The 16,791-nt window shown below is 48.4% G+C and overlaps 1 protein-coding gene across 12 annotated transcripts in view; it reads right to left on the bottom strand.

The window, feature by feature from the left end:
• Nucleotides 1-6,192: 6,192 nt before the first annotated feature.
• The window catches only part of Git2 (GIT ArfGAP 2), a 50,964-nt gene continuing 40,365 nt past the window's right edge, over nt 6,193-16,791 (bottom strand). For all 12 annotated transcript variants that reach the window (XM_077108844.1, XM_077108848.1, XM_077108846.1 and 9 more), the window contains 4 exons: nt 15,300-15,382; nt 14,560-14,748; nt 10,379-10,442; nt 6,193-9,470 (listed from right to left, as the gene is read on the bottom strand). In XM_077108844.1, the coding sequence (XP_076964959.1) occupies nt 9,258-9,470; nt 10,379-10,442; nt 14,560-14,748; nt 15,300-15,382 (549 nt within the window). In that variant the 3' untranslated portion in view covers nt 6,193-9,257. The remainder of the gene's footprint in view (nt 9,471-10,378; nt 10,443-14,559; nt 14,749-15,299; nt 15,383-16,791) is intronic.

The following is a 16,791-nucleotide window of genomic DNA, read 5'->3' as shown; positions in this document are numbered from 1 at the left end:
TAAGCCAGGTGCAGTGGCACATGTTTGTAATCCCAACAGCTCGGGAAGCTGAGGCAGGAAGATCCTGAGTTCAAAGCCAGCCTCAACAACTCAGGGAGACCCCGTCTCTATATAAAATACAAAAACAGGTTGGGGATGTGGCTCAGTGGTTAAGCGCCCCTGGGTTCAATCCCCAGTACTTCCCCCCGCCCCCCCAAAAAAACCATAACCTTTTTCTAAACCTCTGCACATAACTTCTAGTGCCAGGTGATCTTGAAGCTGGGAGTGGACCTCTTTCAGCTTCATCGCTGTTCTGGAATGACGAAGAGTCTTGGTTCAGGACGCGGACTGCCTTCTAGCTGCTTCGGTACCCTTTCCTCATCTTACTTTGCTTAGCCAAGCAGAAAGACTACAGCTCCCTTTTGTTTATTTTTCCCTAAACACTGGGTCTCCATTTCTGTACAGAAACATTCATGGTGGAGTGAGGTTGGTGAGAGATTGCCTGAGCGGTGTAGTACGGTGGACTGGGCCACTGACCTGTGGCTCCTGGGACAGACACTGCACTGAGTGGTTGCCCCACCAACTCGGGTTTCCAGTTCATCCAGATGTTTCTTGATCCTTCTGTTGCTGACACCAGTGGGGTCCTTTTGCAGTTTGAGCTTCTGCCATTTGTAACCAAAGAGTGCCAGCCTTTAGCCCCAGGCCTCTCCACCTCCCAGCCCCTTCCAGGTGAAGCAGGTGGGCCCCCCTTCCAGGCCCCTCCGAGTCAGTAACTCCTGCATCACCACCACACTGGGTGCTGCCCGCTGTGTCCCGGAGCCTCCACTCCCAGAACTCACCAAATGAGCCAGATTCCCATCCCTAAAGCCCCAGCCAGGGCCCTTCTCCCAAGTATATTCTCAGAGAAGTGACTGGTGACACTGTCCTGCCAGCTGCACAAGCCATGGACCTACAGCCGAGTTCTGCTACTGACCTGGAGTCTGAGTTCATCTTCACTCCTCTTGTCACCTCCTTTTGTGGTGACTTCTGTTTACCCTATCTCTTCTTCATTCTGCAACCAGAGATCTTTTACAAACGTATCTGAAATGAAAGTCAATCGCCGTCTTGAGCGCCCTCCCATGATGCCTAGGGCCAGTACCGGGCCCACCCTGGCCTACACGGCCTGTAGTGCCTGCCTCTGTAGAAGGCTGCCTGGGACCAGGCCCGAGGAACAGGGAAAACACTGGGGCAAAGACCTTGCTCACTGCGTTGGTTCGGGTTGCAGACCCTGCTGACCCGGATGTCTAAGACGAGGAGGCTTCTGGGTTTGGGATGTTATGCACACCTTGAATTAGGATGGAGAGCTTCCAAACTCAAGTTCTGGAGACCTTCCTGCTCAGCTAGGTTAAAAGGTGTTCAAAAGTAGTTATTTTCATAATTCCATTTTTAAGGAAGTAGTGCTACCATGTGGTTATTTCCCCTCCACGTGTGTGTGTGTGTAGGTGTGTGTATTGTGGATCAACCTTTATTTGTATGCTGAGAATTGAACCCAGTGCCTCACACATGCTAGGCAAGTGCTCTAACACGGAGCCACAGCCCCAGCCCACCAAGTGTTTATTTCTAACAGTATAAATGCTAATTTTCATCTGGGATGCTTTTCTGTATTTTTCTAGAGAACATCTATAGCTTTTGAACTCAAGGAAAATGATATTTTAAAAATAAACTGGGGCTAGGAGGTAGCTCAGTGGTAGAGCACTTGCCTAGTATGGGTAAGGTCCTGGGTTGTGGGTGGGCACACACACACACACACACACACACACACACACACACACAGGTGCTGAGGCCTGTAGTTGTACCAGTCTCAATATCCTGATTCTGATTTTGTGTAATAGTCAGGTGTGGCCATGGTGGGAAATTGAGGGAACAGGCTCCTATTATTTGAAAGTAAAAAAAAAAAGTGTAGGGAAGGTTTCTTGAGAAAGATTGGCAAATAGGACTATGTTAAAAAGGTTTATCTTCAAGATACCTAAGAGGAAGAAAATCGACCTCAGAATAAGGATGTTTGTAACACAGAAATTTACCAGGGGATATGTTAATGTTCAGGACATTTAAAAAACTCCGACGAATAATCTTTTTCTTAAAATAACCTAATAGAAGACTGAGTGTACAACCCAACAGGTACTTCACCAAAGAGGAAATCAAAAAGGCTAAAAACATGGAAAAACAGGTAACCGTATCTTCAACCAGAGAACGTTAATTAAAACTACAGCAAGGGCCCCAGGGTACAGCGCTCGTCTGGCTTGCACAAGGGCCAGGGTTCAGTCCCCAGTATTGCAGCGAAACAAAACACTGCAGTGGGGTAGATCCCACTAGTAAGCCCACCGTGTCAGCCCAATGAAGGTGGCTGTTACCCCAGTACTGGGTAGGGCGTGGCGCATTGGGATTCTTCATGCTGCTGGACCAAGATTTTGAAAGCCTGTGAAGACTGTGAGCTTTGGAGATGCACAGCCTGACCCCGAGGCCCCCTCCTAGGTGTATACCCTACAGAGATGTATTTCCACATGTGCTGAGTTACAGATGTCAAACAGTTTTACTCAAGAGTCGGAAATGCTCGTGTGTTCATTCAGTGGATACCAAGCAGCATTGAGCACGAACCACACAGTGTCCCGACTGAATCTTACGACATTGAGAGCAAAGAGAAGGCATCCTGAGGGAACGGGCATGTTTCAAAAACAGGGGAAAGTACGCTTTTAAATTGGGGACACACGAGGTCTAGGGGAAGGAGGGCCCATGGCCATCTTCTGTTTCCTTACCTGGTAGTTGGCACACAAGTGGCCACTCTGTCATTCTGCAGACATGTCAAGACTTTCAGAAAGGGGTGTACAAACGTGAGCCACAGAGAAGGTGAGGCAAAGGACCATCTGTGGGTTCCATCCTGAGGCCCAGGTGTAGCAGCCTAGTGACCACTCTCTGGGCCCAGTCCCTCATCTGAATTGACTGCAGAAACTCGAGGGTGTGAAGTGCAGGGAATACAGAGCTCAGAAGCCCTCATTATTCCCGCCAAGACGATGCCTCCCCGCAGGAAGTGACCTGCCAGTGGTGGACTGGATCATGGCCCTGCTGCTGGACTCGGGCAGGACTTTCACTGTCTCAATCAGAAGCAGGTCAGACTCACGCCTCTTTCTCCAGTTCTGGGTCAGAGGCTCCCTCTACTGAGGGGAGGCGCCTGTCCTGGAGGGAGCCCTCTCCCCCCAGCAGGCACAGGGCTGCTCCCTCAGTCACTGAGCTGTGGCAATCTGTGGGGTCCTTGTATCGTTCCTGCCCTCTAACTGGGCAACCACCACGGAAAGATCAGGGCCTGGTTGAGCAATGGTTCCTGAATATCTTGGTTTAAAACAAATAGAAAAGATGAGAAATATTTGTGAAAAAATAGAAAGAACAGACCCAACCGCCCAAGCGGTTAAGCCTCCTCCTAAAGCAAGTGGAGACCCCGAGCTAGGGGCGGGCTGGGCAGAGGCTGCATCTTAGCTCAGCTCCACACTCCCCCCAGAAGCAGTGCGAACGAGGTGGGGACCACAGGCTCTGGTCTGGCCCTCCTAACCGCTGGGCCTCGGCCAAGGTCTCTCGCCCCTCCTAGTTCCCGGAGGTCTGCCATCCTCATCTGGGACGTCCACTGTGCACGTAGAGCCCTGGCGTTCAGAGCACAGGCTCAGAGCTCTGCCCGGCTCTGTCGCTTCCTGGCTGTCTGGCTGAGTCTCAGCTTCCCCATCTGCAAACTACCAAATAGGTCCCAGGGAAAGGCTGGCTTGAGAGGGGGACAGCCAGGCAGTTAAGGGGAGAAAGAGGCCACTGTAGTCTGATGGGTGCATCTGCAAGACCAAGTCAGATTTAAAACTTCCCTGTCTGTGAGGTGTTGGGGCCAGAGAGAGGGCTTATAGGACCATGCCCGGGGAAGAGGCAAAGCCAGGTGAGTGGTGATTATCTGGGCTTCCAAAAGGGAGAGACAGTGGCACGCAGGCCAGGGTGGGGCTGTGGGGCCCAGAGGGCAAGGTGTTGGAAGGGGTGAAGAGAGGGATTTTGGAGGAGGAAGAGGCACCATGGTCCTTGGAGAGTAGCTGCACTGGGGAGAGAAATGGGGCTAAATGGTTTGGGACCTGGGCAGAGAGGGGGCACCTGGGCTGTGATGTGCCCAGCAGGGGCCTGGGGCAGAGACAGACGTTGTGGGTGGATGGGAGGGTGAGGTGAGAGTCCATGCGACCTCTGACCTCCAGTGGCTCTTCCTTCCAGACCTAGTTTGTGGTGTGACCTGTACAACTGTGAAGTGGATGGACGGCCTGTATCTGGGTGGCTCTGGCTTCCGGCCAAGAGGAGCCAAAGTCAGTTGGCAGCAGTGGGGACCTCAAGAGTGTAGTTCACCAAGACTGGCTCCTGGACAGTCTCATGTACCTTGACTGCTGGGTACCAAGCAGGTCCCTCCTTGGCTGGTCACCAAATGTCTCTGTTTGGTGGGGTGGTGAGGTGGCCTGTGGGGTGGCCTGTGCACAGCCTCGTGCATGGAGATACTTTGGTCAGTGTCTTGACCAGGTGGACAGAGGCCTTGGTCTGTCCTGCTAGTTGGCCACTCCATACTGGAGAGGTCCAGGTGCCAGCAATTGAGGGATGCAGCCTCCCGCTGGAGGGTCACAGGGATTTGGACTCAGGCTGACAGGGCCCCTTGTCGAATTGTGGCCTTAGCTGCCCACCTGCCTCCTCTGGGCTAGAGGGGAAGGGCCCTGAGGCTGCTGCAGGAAACCAGTCCACCCGGCATCCCCACCCCAGGAGGCCACGTTCTCTGCCATTCCTTGGTTAAGGTAGTGACTTGGCAAAAACGAGAAAATAGGGACAGGCAGACACCCCCGCCTCCCCTGGGCTGTGGGCGATTCCCTGCTCCTCCCAGGGCGTGGGGAGGAAGCAGGTGGAGGTGACATCCCGAGTGGCGACCTGCAGTGAGCGCAGCTCAGACCGAAGGAAACCCATGTTCAAGGCAGAGGCGGGTGATATGGTGGGGCCGGGAAGAGGCCCACAGCAGCAGCAGCCTCTTGGCCCCAGAGGGCAGAAACACCTGTTCCCAGGCCCCTGCGGCTCAGGCTAGGAGGCGCGGCCAGCCACCTCCGCAGGAAGCTCTGCTCCGAGGGCCTCCTGGGTGGGAGCCTCCAGCCCGGTGGTTCCGGGACCTCCACAGCGACCATGCTCCACTTCTCCAGATTGCCTCCTTGGAAAACGTCCCCAAGATGGTAGCCCTTACCCCGCTCCTTTCTCCTGTCCGGAAGGAGCATCTCAAGTCACCTGTCCAGAGGACAACTGGCTGGCCCTGCGGAACCCAGGTGTTAAGTCTCTGCCTGATGTAAGTTACAGCAGACCCCTGTGAACCTGCGCAAGGCCTTCCTCTGAAAGTGAAAACTGACTGGTGGCCTCAAGAGATGAACTAATCCCTCTACCTGATCGCCTGTTGGGAAAAGGACAAGGCATCCATGCTGGGCTGGCTTTGGTGGACCTAAAAGTTAGAAATTTTAAGGAGAAAATACATCATGAAAGATTCCTGGAACTGGGATCCCCCTCCCCGAGCACAGAGAGGTTTATTAGGAAAACAGATACATATTGAGAGCACAATGCAGCTATCCCCAGAGGGAGAGACAGCCTGGAACCAGGACCTTGATGCCTTAGTCCAGGCTCCTCTGGAGGCTGAGGTGGGAGGATGATTTGAGCCCAGGAATTAGAGGCCAGCCTGGGCACCATAGCAAGACCCTTTCTCAATAAAACAAACAACCCACCCCCACCCCAAAACAATAGAGCAAGGGAGAAACCATGAAAATTGATGCAGGATATGCTTTTCTTTGGTGGTACTGGGGATTGGATCCAGGATCTTGTGATATTAGGCAAATGCAGTACCACTGAGCTATATCCCCGTCCTTTTTATTTTGAGTCAGGGTCTTGCTAAGTCATCCACGATGGCCTGGAACTTGTGATTCTCCTGCCTCACCCTCATGAGTTGCTGGGGTATAGGTGTGTGCCACTGTGCTTGGCTAGAATTTTTTTTAAGAAAGCTATTTGCTAATAAGAACAGAGGAAGAAAAATCTGGTCATTATTGACACTGTCTTTAAAGACGGCGTTATGTGAGAACAACTCTCTCCACGCTTCTGGGAATATTTGGAGATACCAGTAACTGGCAGAAAGCACAGCATGACCACAAGACATTTATAGATAAGCCTGTTTATTGCATAACTAGCAGGCACAAATCCCAAAACGATTTTACAACATGTGAAGGGTACAATAATTACAGGAATAGGATGTACAGTAAAAATGAGAAGTAAGCACAGTCATGAGGGACACAGAGAAAACACATTTGAATAAAAGGCATCTCATTTTTTTCCTATGCAGCATTTTCTTTTGTAAGAACAAAGGTCAGCTTCAACCAGGACAAGGAGGAAAACAAAGTCCTACTATAGGGAAGCTCACGGGTGCTGTCGAGGGTAAAAACATGCTAGTTTCACTGAGTTCTGCGACTGAAGTCGCCTGGGGAACCGGGTAGCAGCTCCCAAGTTGTGCGCTTCTAGTTCCAATTTCATGAAATGCTGTACTTGATCTTTGGGCCCAATCCATTGTTCTTTGGCAAATAAGAACTATCTGCATTCCCAGCTGGAAGATGATTTCAGTGCAAGGAGCGGGGGCTTGGGGGTGGAGCTGCTTCCTCCTGCTTAGCACAAGTGCTTGTTCATAAAGTGCAACTCTGTCCTGTTGGCTTCAGGGAGGCGGGGTGCACAGGTGGGGAGGGAGAGTTGAGAATAAGGGCGAAGAAACACTTCAGGATGCAGACATGACTCGTGAAAGGCTGTGGAATCCATGTGCAAAAAAAAGGGCAGGACAAGTGCGCAGACAAGGTGCAGTTTGCCAACAGGAACAGAGAACTCTGGCGCTAGGAACAGAGGAACAGAGGTCTCACACAAGGGAACGTCATGAGGAGGGAAACTTGGGGCTCTCCTACCACTGCCTGTCACTGCACTTGGGAGCCTCTGTCCAGGGTCTGGCACTGGGGGTCACTGAGCCAGCTCTCCAGGTGGTATTCTTTGTTGGTCCCACAATCCTCGACTCTCTCTAGGGTATAAAGACAACTGCTGCAGGTCCCGAGTGTTCAAGGGAAGTCACCACTTCACTTCCTGCAGACGACTTGTCCCACAATCTCTACGGAGACCTGTTCTCCCTGGGAGCCAAGGGTACCAGTTCAGCAGGCCACTGGGTCTTTCCCAAATCTGGGAGCAGCAGGTATTTGCAAGCCCATGAAGCACACAGAGGGGGTCAGCCAGCACTGGAGCTCAAGACGGGAGGCCCCTTCTAGAAGGCATCTGCTGAGCATCCAGCACTCCTGTGGCACTTAGGGCTGTGCAGACAGTAAGCAAGAAGTCTTCAGAGACGTGAACCCTTTTCCTGTGCTGTTCACACTGCAGCGAACCAAAGGTGTCCACAGGCCATGATGTAGCAAACCCCAAAGCACCATAGTGACACTGCTTCCAGGACAGCATAGGTCAAGGGGTAAGTGTGGGAGTTGGTTCTGTGAAAACAGCCCCGGTCAGCACGCGAGGTGACTTGTACTTTAATCACTTGACTTCCTCAGGTATGATCACCATGGCACAGAATGTATAGGTAAAAAGAGGGCAGATGGCAACATCAGAGGGTGGGACCGCCACCTTCTGGGTCAGGCTCAGAGGCCAGGGAAAGCCAGGAACTCCCGTTTCAAGTTTATAGCCCCGGGTAGAGGCCGTAAGCCCGCAGCTCACCTGTGAGTAGCCGCCTGTGGATGTGTCTGGATTGGCTGTCAACATTTCTAATTGGAGAGATGGCACCAAAAAAATCCAGATTTCTGGTGCCTCTTGTGGCACAAAAAAAGCTCTGGCAACACCAGGCCCACTTTCCTACTGGTGATAAGTGCGGTGGGGGAGCAGCTGTCCCTGTCTGGGTGGCCAGGGGTCCCGCTGTCCCTCTTCAGGCCTCTGCTGTGCTCTGGCCCACTGCATTCACGGGTACTTCAGGTAGGTCACTGACGAGTCACCCCCACAGGAACTGCTGCACAGAGCGGGCTCTTGAGCCGCAGCATGTTCTAAACTTCAGCTGCTCCTTTCCTAGGAGCATGCGAAGGAAGTCCTTTCCTTTTTTCCTTTTTTCGGTGGTGCTGGGGATAAAACCTGCATGTGCTCCGCCACTGGGCCCTGCCAGGAATTCTTGAGAGCTGGCGTCTAAGTGCCAGTGAGGTGAAGGGGGAGACGCTGACTCAGATGACATTCACCTTAAGGAGGTCCCCACAGAGGATGGGACACGTGAAGCTGCTCATGTGAGGAAGCTGTCGGCGGGAAAGGAGAACCAAGGTGTGGATGAAAGGGACATGCAGTGTCAGTCTGTGGCAGTGACATCTGAGTAGGTGGAACAAAGTTAGTTATGGCTTGTTAAACTGATGCTTGTCTTTGCCGCACGTTCTGAATGAGCCGTGTGGTTTGGGGTAAGGCAGAGTACTTGATGATGGGTGACAATGGGTAGTGCTCCTTCCTGAACATGGCCACATGGGACACGGTGTGGAAGGTGAATGCTTTATCTGACTGTAAGGAGACTTCAGAATAATGGTAAAATATAAACAAATAGAAAATAAAGACAAAAAATTAAATAACAGAACATTCAGACATGATAAAACAGACACAGGCAATTCCTTGTTCCCTCCTACATGAGGTTGTTAACACTAATTTAGAACATGGCAAAGTCCTTTCTCTACATACATGCTTGGAGATACCCCAAACTTAAGATACCCCAAACTTGAACTTGTTTTGCAGTTGGTTGGGAAAATCCACTTATTGCACGATGCTTGATAGGGAAACAGGTGGTATTCACTTTTTTTTTTTTTTGATCCAACTCTCTCAAGAAAACGTTTTACTAAAAAATCTCACTTATGATCTTACCTACAGGTAGGGAGCTTAAAGGGATTTTAACGAATTTTGAACAATGAAAGTACTTTTGGATGTGTATGATCATGGTCTCACAGTCACCAACAACACAACGGGACATCAGAAACTAAATGGGCAAACAGGCACGAAATAAGGCAAGTGGGTTAAATTAATAGTTGAAAATTTGTTAGAAAACATGCAAAAATAATACTGAGTTTTCTTTTAAAAAGTTTTAAATCGTCGTTAAATGTTTTTGTAAAAATCTGGAGTTCCATGTCTAAATTTGAATCAGACTTTTAAAAGTCTAGAAAAAAGAAAGGACAACACTCCACTGTTCAGTTGTTGTTCTCTTTGGTGGTGATGGTGACCAGCTGCTTGGCGGCCTTGGCGATGTCGTAGGCACACTGGATGACCTGCTGCGTGACCAGCTGGACGTCCGTGGGTGAGCCTGAGTCCCCAGGGAGGGCCTTCTTGCACTCTGACTGGAGCCGGTAGGCGCTGGATGTCAGCAGGCGAAGGGAGGTTCTCACCATGTCAGATTTGGGTTTCTAAACAGAAAAACCACAGCCGGTCACCAGGGACTGCATGTTAGGCACCCACCAGCAAGGGACAAACAGGCCTGGAAACCCCTCTGGCTTTTCCATCTGGCCAGAGGCACATTGATTGGTTGTTCACTTCTTAACAGGGTTCTTTTTTTTTTTTTTTTTTTCAATTTATTTTTAGTTGTAGTTGGACACAATATCTTTAATTAATTTATTTATTTTTATGTGGTTCTGAGGATCGAACCCAGGTCCCGCCCGTGCTAGGCGAGCACTCTACTGCTGAGCCCCAGCCCCAGCCCTTAAACAGGGTTCTTTAAACGCTATAAGCCCCGCAACCCCTGGAGCAGAAGATGCGGAACCGCCTTGACTCCAGGAGTTAAGTGCGCGCAGGGTGATTTTAGTAGTGTGGGCTGTTCTGAGATTGTTTTAAAAATATTAACTCGTGCAGTGACAGATTCCAGATAAAACTTTATTCTGTTAATGGGCTGCCTTGACTTCTATATCCTTGTCTTATTAAAATCAGTATTTATGTAGAATGAAAATAGTCCAAAACACAATGTGACTGCATATTTAAAAATTCTACAGGTTACAAAATGGTTAACATGACATGAAGATCATAAAAAATTTCTTGCAGTGCAATTAAAAGGATATAGCTGGGCACTGGGGTGCACACTTGTCATACCAGCGGCTCAGGAGGCTGAGGCAGGAGGATCGCGAGTTCAAATCCAGCCTCATCAACTTAGCCAGGCCCTAAGCAACTCAGTGAGACCCTGTCTCTAAATAAAAAATAATAGGAGCTATGGATGTGGCTCAGTGGTTGAGTGCCCCTGAGTTCAATCCCTGGTACCAAAAAAAACAAAACCAAAACCAAAAACAAAAAAACATCTAAAGCAAGTGAGTAGAAAGTGACTTACTTTGGGGAATAATGCTGCCATTTCTGTAACAGCTACATGTATCCTCTCTGAGCAGGGGATATAACTGCAAAATAGTGAAGAGGTTATTCAAAGACTGTCAAAATGATCTGGAGGCAGACAATTCTCAGGGACCAGAGAGGTTCCATGTACATTTCTTTGACAACGCCGCCCAGCATCCTAAACCAACAGAAGGCACAAGGTTATAAAGCGGGGTCTCTGTCCTCTGGTGAAAGTTCAGTCAACCTGTAAAAATAGTCTCCAATTGTGAAATGTGGCAACATATACTACTGGCCAGGAGAAGCCAGAAAACAGGATAAAAGCCATTTATACCTCAAGTTCATCCTTTACTCCTTGAATGTTTCCTCTCCCTTATTTCTAGAAAGAGAAACAAGGATTTCCATGCCCAAATCTACAAAGGTCAAAAATAAAGGACTGAGACAAATTCCTTAAAGTTATAATCGGAGCTCCTACTTCAGTATCCAAGGCCTTTCATCAGTGGGCCCTTCTAAATCCCTTTCACTCACATCCATCTGAATTGTTAGGGATGCGTATCTTTCACTTTGGATAAAGAGAAAACACTGAGGTCTGCCTCATATACCATTCAGACATTCATCTACTTTGTCATGAAGTCACCATGTGCTTGTCTCTGATAAAATGCTATTACATACTTTCTCGTATTTTGATGAGCTCTAAGAAAATAGCACACACCCCATCTGCCACCCTCACCCTTTCTTCCTTGCTGTCTGGCTGCCTGGCCTTCCAGGGCTAGAGACTCACTTGACATTCCCTGTCGCCTTAGAGACTGGAATTTTATCACACCCACTTTTCGAATGAGAAAGCTGCACCCCAGAGAGGAAGACAGGTCCAGATCCCACAGAGGTCAGAGGAGGACTGAGCTCAGACCCGCTGGCCACAGATCCACATCATCCTTATGGCAAGACTCTTTCCAGCCGTGAACAGTGATCTGACTTCTTGGGATGAGAAAGGAAAGACTTAAGACTGTTTTTACCTAGGATTCTTTTTTTTTTAGTACTCTGGCAAGCAACAGATGAGGCCAGTTTCGTATCTTAAAAAAAATGTTAAGTTTGCCTCCCGAGGAGTGTACCACTGCAGTATGCACAAGGACAAATACAGCTGTGGTGGCTCAGCAGGCGAGCATGTGCTGAGCATGAACAGGGTCCTAGGTTTAATCCCAGCACGGAAGAAAAAAGAAGCAAAACAAAATTGATGAGGTTGAGTGACGGTTGTTAGATACGACACTGCCACTGAGCCTGGGCTTGTGTCTCTGAGGACTGATCCACAGCGCAGGAGCAATGCTGGGTATGAGAGAAGCACTTTTGGAGCAATGCTTAGTATTTTAAGAGACACTGCCACAGATGGGTGTGGCTAGAAGAACCCAGGGAGCTGGCTTTTGAATAAAGATGATATAAGCAATCTCTGTTTCTCCTTTGTAAGACATTTAGTATCAAAACTATTTTAATTAAGACTGCCTACACCAGTTATGGTGGTGCACGCCTGTAATCCCAGCGGCTCCGGAGGCTGAGGCAGGAGGATCATGAGTTCAAAGCCAGCCTCAGCAACTTAGTGAGGCACTTAGCGACTCAGCAAGATCCTGTCTCTAAATAAAATATAAAAAAGGGCTGGGGATGTGGCTCAGTGGTTAAATGTCCCTAGGTTCAATACCAGGTATCCCTACCCCCCAGAAAAGAAAGATTATTTTAATTACGTCAAGAAAATGGTTTATATATCTAAACATGCCTTCAAATTGAAAATCCTGACTTTAATTTTTCTTTTCTTCCTGGTACTGGGGATTGAACCCTGGGGTTCTTTACCACTGAGCCACATCTCCAGCCCTTTTTTATTTTTAATTTTGAGACAGGGTTTCACTAAGTTTCTTAAGCCTTCACTAAGTTGCTGAAGCTGGCTTAACTTACAATCCTCCTGCCTCAGTCTCCTGCATTTCTGGGATTACAGGTGTGCACCACCATGCCTGGCCTTCTATTTTTGAGAACAATTAGAACCATATATGATACACCAACAAACAAAAATGCCAATGAATAAGGAGTTAACTTGCAAATGTGAAGGGACAACAGCCTCCCTGGTCCTATGGGAAGAGCCACATCCACAGCAATAATTTCTGTCACTCAAGAATGTTCCCAATAATATCCCCGCAGCTGAGAACCACACCTAGAGTTTTATGCTTTGCCGGTTAGGGTTTCATTTTGAGAAACACAATTCGCCCCTGGGACATCCTTGACAAGCTACACGCACAACAGGCAGGCACATATGAGTGAGGAGGTCGTCTTCCTGTGTCTGAGGGAGTTTATGTTCACAGTATCAGATTGGTATCTTTCAAAAAAAATAGATAAAAGCTTCTGTACATGATCTGTTTGAATCCCCGTGTGCACGAACATGTGCGTGTCAAAGAGAGAAGAGCTAAAGGGGAAGTGGGACTTGCAGGCCCAGGAGATAGCACTAGGCAGCAGGAGGTCAGGGGCTGAGGGGAGCTTGCTGGGCCCAGGGAACCGGGAGAGAGCCTCAAAGTGGCTGCAAGGTCTACCTGAGATGAGGTGAGCAACAAATTGGCAAAAGGAGAAACCACCAAAAAAGGATTAGGTTTCATTAGTACAGCACCAGGCTGCAAATGGAAGCGTCTTGGATACAGGAGTAGCCAGAGACCTTAACAGAACACGCAATGGTTTATAAAGTATGAATTCTTTAGACCTTAAACCCAAAGCATAAGTTAATGATTAAAATCTCTGCATCATTCTCTCATGGTCTTAAAATAAAAAGAGATCAGATCCTGAAATGTGTTGAATGGATTTGTACATCTTCACAAAAAGAACCAAGCACCATATTGAAATCTCTGAAGCCAGAAATGGCCTCAGGGCAGATATTTATATTTTTAACAACTACTAAAGAAAGCAATACGATGTAAGCACATTTTTAGTTAGAAATACCAGCACAGCACTTCTGAACTGGAGGAAACCAAAAGTGGAGAACACTGATAAATGGGGTTGGGGGACTGGGGAAGGAGTCGTTTTTGTGTCATGATTACTTGGAACACTGTCAAGACTGTGCCGTGGGAGGCTGCAGGTCACTTCACTCTACAAGACAGGGTTACTCACTGCCAAGACTGTAGCCCCAGGCAAAGGGACTGTGTGCTTGTAACACGTGAAGTGCAAGCACCTGGGAAAGCAGGAAGCCAGACAGCTCGGTGGCTTCTGCAAAAGGAAGCTGAGGAAAGACAGGTTCCTCTTTTTCTCGAGGAGCTTGCAGCAGCCCACCCAGGAAGGAAAGCTCTTATCTTTCAATAAACACACTGTTCTTTTCTTCTCCAGTGGGAAATAGTGCTACTGGGAGAAGTGTGAGCTGCATAAAAAAGAGAAAAAAGGCAGAGAAAGGGGAGGTGGCCCAGCAGTGTCAGGGGCACAGGGGAGAGTCACAGGTAGGCTGTGGTGAAGAAGAGGAAGAAGAGGAAGGAGCAGTGCTGTTCCTCGCAGGGGTCAGGAGGACTTCTCTGCATCCTCAGCTCTGCTGACCTAATGCATGAGACTGTTCTTGGGATTGAAGAATTTCTGCTATTTTCTCAAACCTGGTGGGAAGCTGCTAAACAATGTTTATGAGTGTGTCTGTCTAATCCCGCCTGTGGAGGGAAACTAGGACATTATGCAAAACAGTTCACAACCACCAGAATTCTCAGAAAACAAAAGGATCAGCTACTCAGTAGGAGCCAGTAATCTTACAAGTGTACATATGCACACACAGGAGAGCCAGGTAAGAGGTAAGAAATCAGGTCCCTCTCGGGACACTGCTGGGCTGGGTAACCTTGCCCCTAGTGGAGGGCGACTTTGGAGCAGCAGAGGCCAGAAGAATCAATGGAAGGTCTGGAGGCAGCTTCTTCCCCTCTCCATCAACAATCAGGACTGCTGCCCCAGTACACTGACTGCAGCTTTATTTCTGGAGGCATTTATTTTCAGAGAGTTTGATAACGTGTTGAAAAACAAACAAGCAAACAAAAAACAAAACCCCCAAACCAAACCTACACTTTTTTGCTGAGTTTCCAACTACCTTAAAGTCACAAGGTAGAAGCAATTTCCTTTTAGGGCTCCCTGTGTCCCTCTTGTCCCTTTCGGAGCATGAACACACACCCTCCCAGCGCAGGACTCTAGCCCGCTCACCTGTCATGTTTATTTTCCTGGGCCGCTCGCAGGAGCTCCTGTATGTTTTTGGTGATCTGTTCAGTCTTGCGGATAACATCCTCGGTGCTGGGGAGCGTGGGGCTTGGGGCCATGTGGGGCTCTGGTGGATCTGGCATTGAGCACTCGCCTGGCCACACCATACTCCTTTGCCTTCCCTTTCGGCTTGACCTGTGAACAGTGAGGATGTGGCTAGACAGGACAGGCGCATATTAGCTGCTTCAGTTTCCAGGAGCTGCCTCTTGTGCACTGGCTGAACACACAGGCAGGTGGATTTTGTGGTTTCTTTCATCTGTTTGCAGAAACAGGGGAGGCTCCACTTCATCCTGTCAGCTCACCTAGAGGCTACTTCCTTCTGCCCTTAGACCGGAAGCCAGGACCCAGGCAGATGGGTACAGAGGGACAGGGAGGGAATACCTGGGGGGTGTGGCATTAGAATCCCTGCAGAGCCAACTCCTTAGGTACTGTCAACTTAACACTGAAGTAAAGCACAGAGCAGATACCCAGACATGTCTAACCAGCTGGTAAAAGGACAAAAAGCCCCTGTGGCAATAATGTGAATTAAAACCTATAAACTGTGAGTCTGTGCCTGAGTATCAGTTTTGAAAATAGGCACAAGACCTACAGTTTTGAAAATAGGCACAAGGGATGCAGACGGCCAAGGCCTGCCAGTCGCTGGTCCATGAGAGCCCACCCCCAGCACACTCTTCCCTTAGATGTACCCTGTGTCATCTGGCTCCGTGTCATTGGGAGTGTTGTCATAGTCACTCTCAGGTGTGCTGTTCTGCTTCTCCAGCCTGGAAGCCTACAGGAAAGAATAGGAGACCCCCATTAGTATAGAACACAGGACACTTTGGTGTCTACCTAGGGAATCAATTACCTGTGAGTCTATGTGGCCTTCACACCTACACCTCATTTGGGACAGGAGCCAACTCTTTACTGAAATTTAGTAAAAATGAACAGTGGATTCAGAAATGTTTTCTTTCTCCACAAACAGTTCCACAAACTAAGCTGACACAGATACACAAGACTGTCTCATTTAGTTCTCAAAGGAATATGAAATTCATAATATAATGGATTCAGTCAATAAGCAAACATGCCAGCATTTATATGACCGCAGACTTTCAGTGCTGGAAGTTACGGGCAGATGATCTGATGGTTTAACACCAGAAGAGAAAATGAAGGGCCAAAAAAGACGGCTGACCTACCCAAGGACATGGAGGCTCCTGAGAAACAGGACCAAGAGCCCAGGCCCCCATATCCTGCTACAGGAATTTCCAACCTTCCATGCCTGCGCTCAGATAGCTGTTGCTGCTCTCCAAGAGTTGCCTTCAAAGATGGTTTTTATGAGCCACCTGAGAAAACTGGCATTATTAGTTTACACCCACATGTTGTTTGTGAACCAAAATGGATAACCCAGTTTGACATTTGGTTTTAAACCAATTTTGTTTCCAAAACTATCTGCCCCTTAAAATATAGAGATTTGGTGTAGTTGTAGAGATGAAAAAATGGAATGCAGATTTAAAGGAGGAATCTTGGAAATGTTCTAAGAAAAAATGGCAGCACCACTAAATACAGTGCACTCCAGGGTGACAAAATGTGAAGGGGACTGGATCATACGCCTTAGAAGGGGTCTGTGTTAGTTCCAGGATGTTTAGTGAAAGCTAATTTCCCTTGGAATGCTTTTCTCCATAACGTTTGAGGACTTCTTTATCTAACAAAAATTGATGTAAGCTATTCAAATCTTAAACTGATTACCTTACAAAATGCAAGTACGAACTACTTCCAGCTATATACTCCGAGTTTCATTCAAGTTAATCAAAACATATGACTGAGAAATTTTATTGATGCTGCAATAAAATGTGACTGTATGCTTGAACACGTGCAGACTTGTACCTTCATCCAAAGCATAGCTACTGGAGAGTAAGTTAAGCCAGGCACAGTAGTGCACACTCATAATCCCAGCTATTCAGGAGGCCTAGACAGTAGGATCACAAGTTCAAGGCCAGCCTGGAAACTTAGTGAGACCCTGTCTCAAAATAAAATTAAAAAAGGCTGCAGATGTAGCTCAATGGTAGAGTTTTTGCCTAGCATGTATGAGGCCCTGGGTTCAAACCCCAGTAAAAGAGGAGGAGGAGGATGAGGAAGAGGAAGATGATGATGAGGAGGAAGATGATGAGGAGGAGGAAGGTGAGGAGGAGGAGGAAGATGAGG

Source organism: Callospermophilus lateralis, chromosome 1 (genome assembly GCF_048772815.1).
Source record: "Callospermophilus lateralis isolate mCalLat2 chromosome 1, mCalLat2.hap1, whole genome shotgun sequence".
Classification (NCBI taxonomy): Eukaryota; Metazoa; Chordata; class Mammalia; order Rodentia; family Sciuridae; genus Callospermophilus; species Callospermophilus lateralis.
Note: the sequence above shows the minus strand (reverse complement) of the source record. Positions and strands in the feature narration are given on the sequence as shown.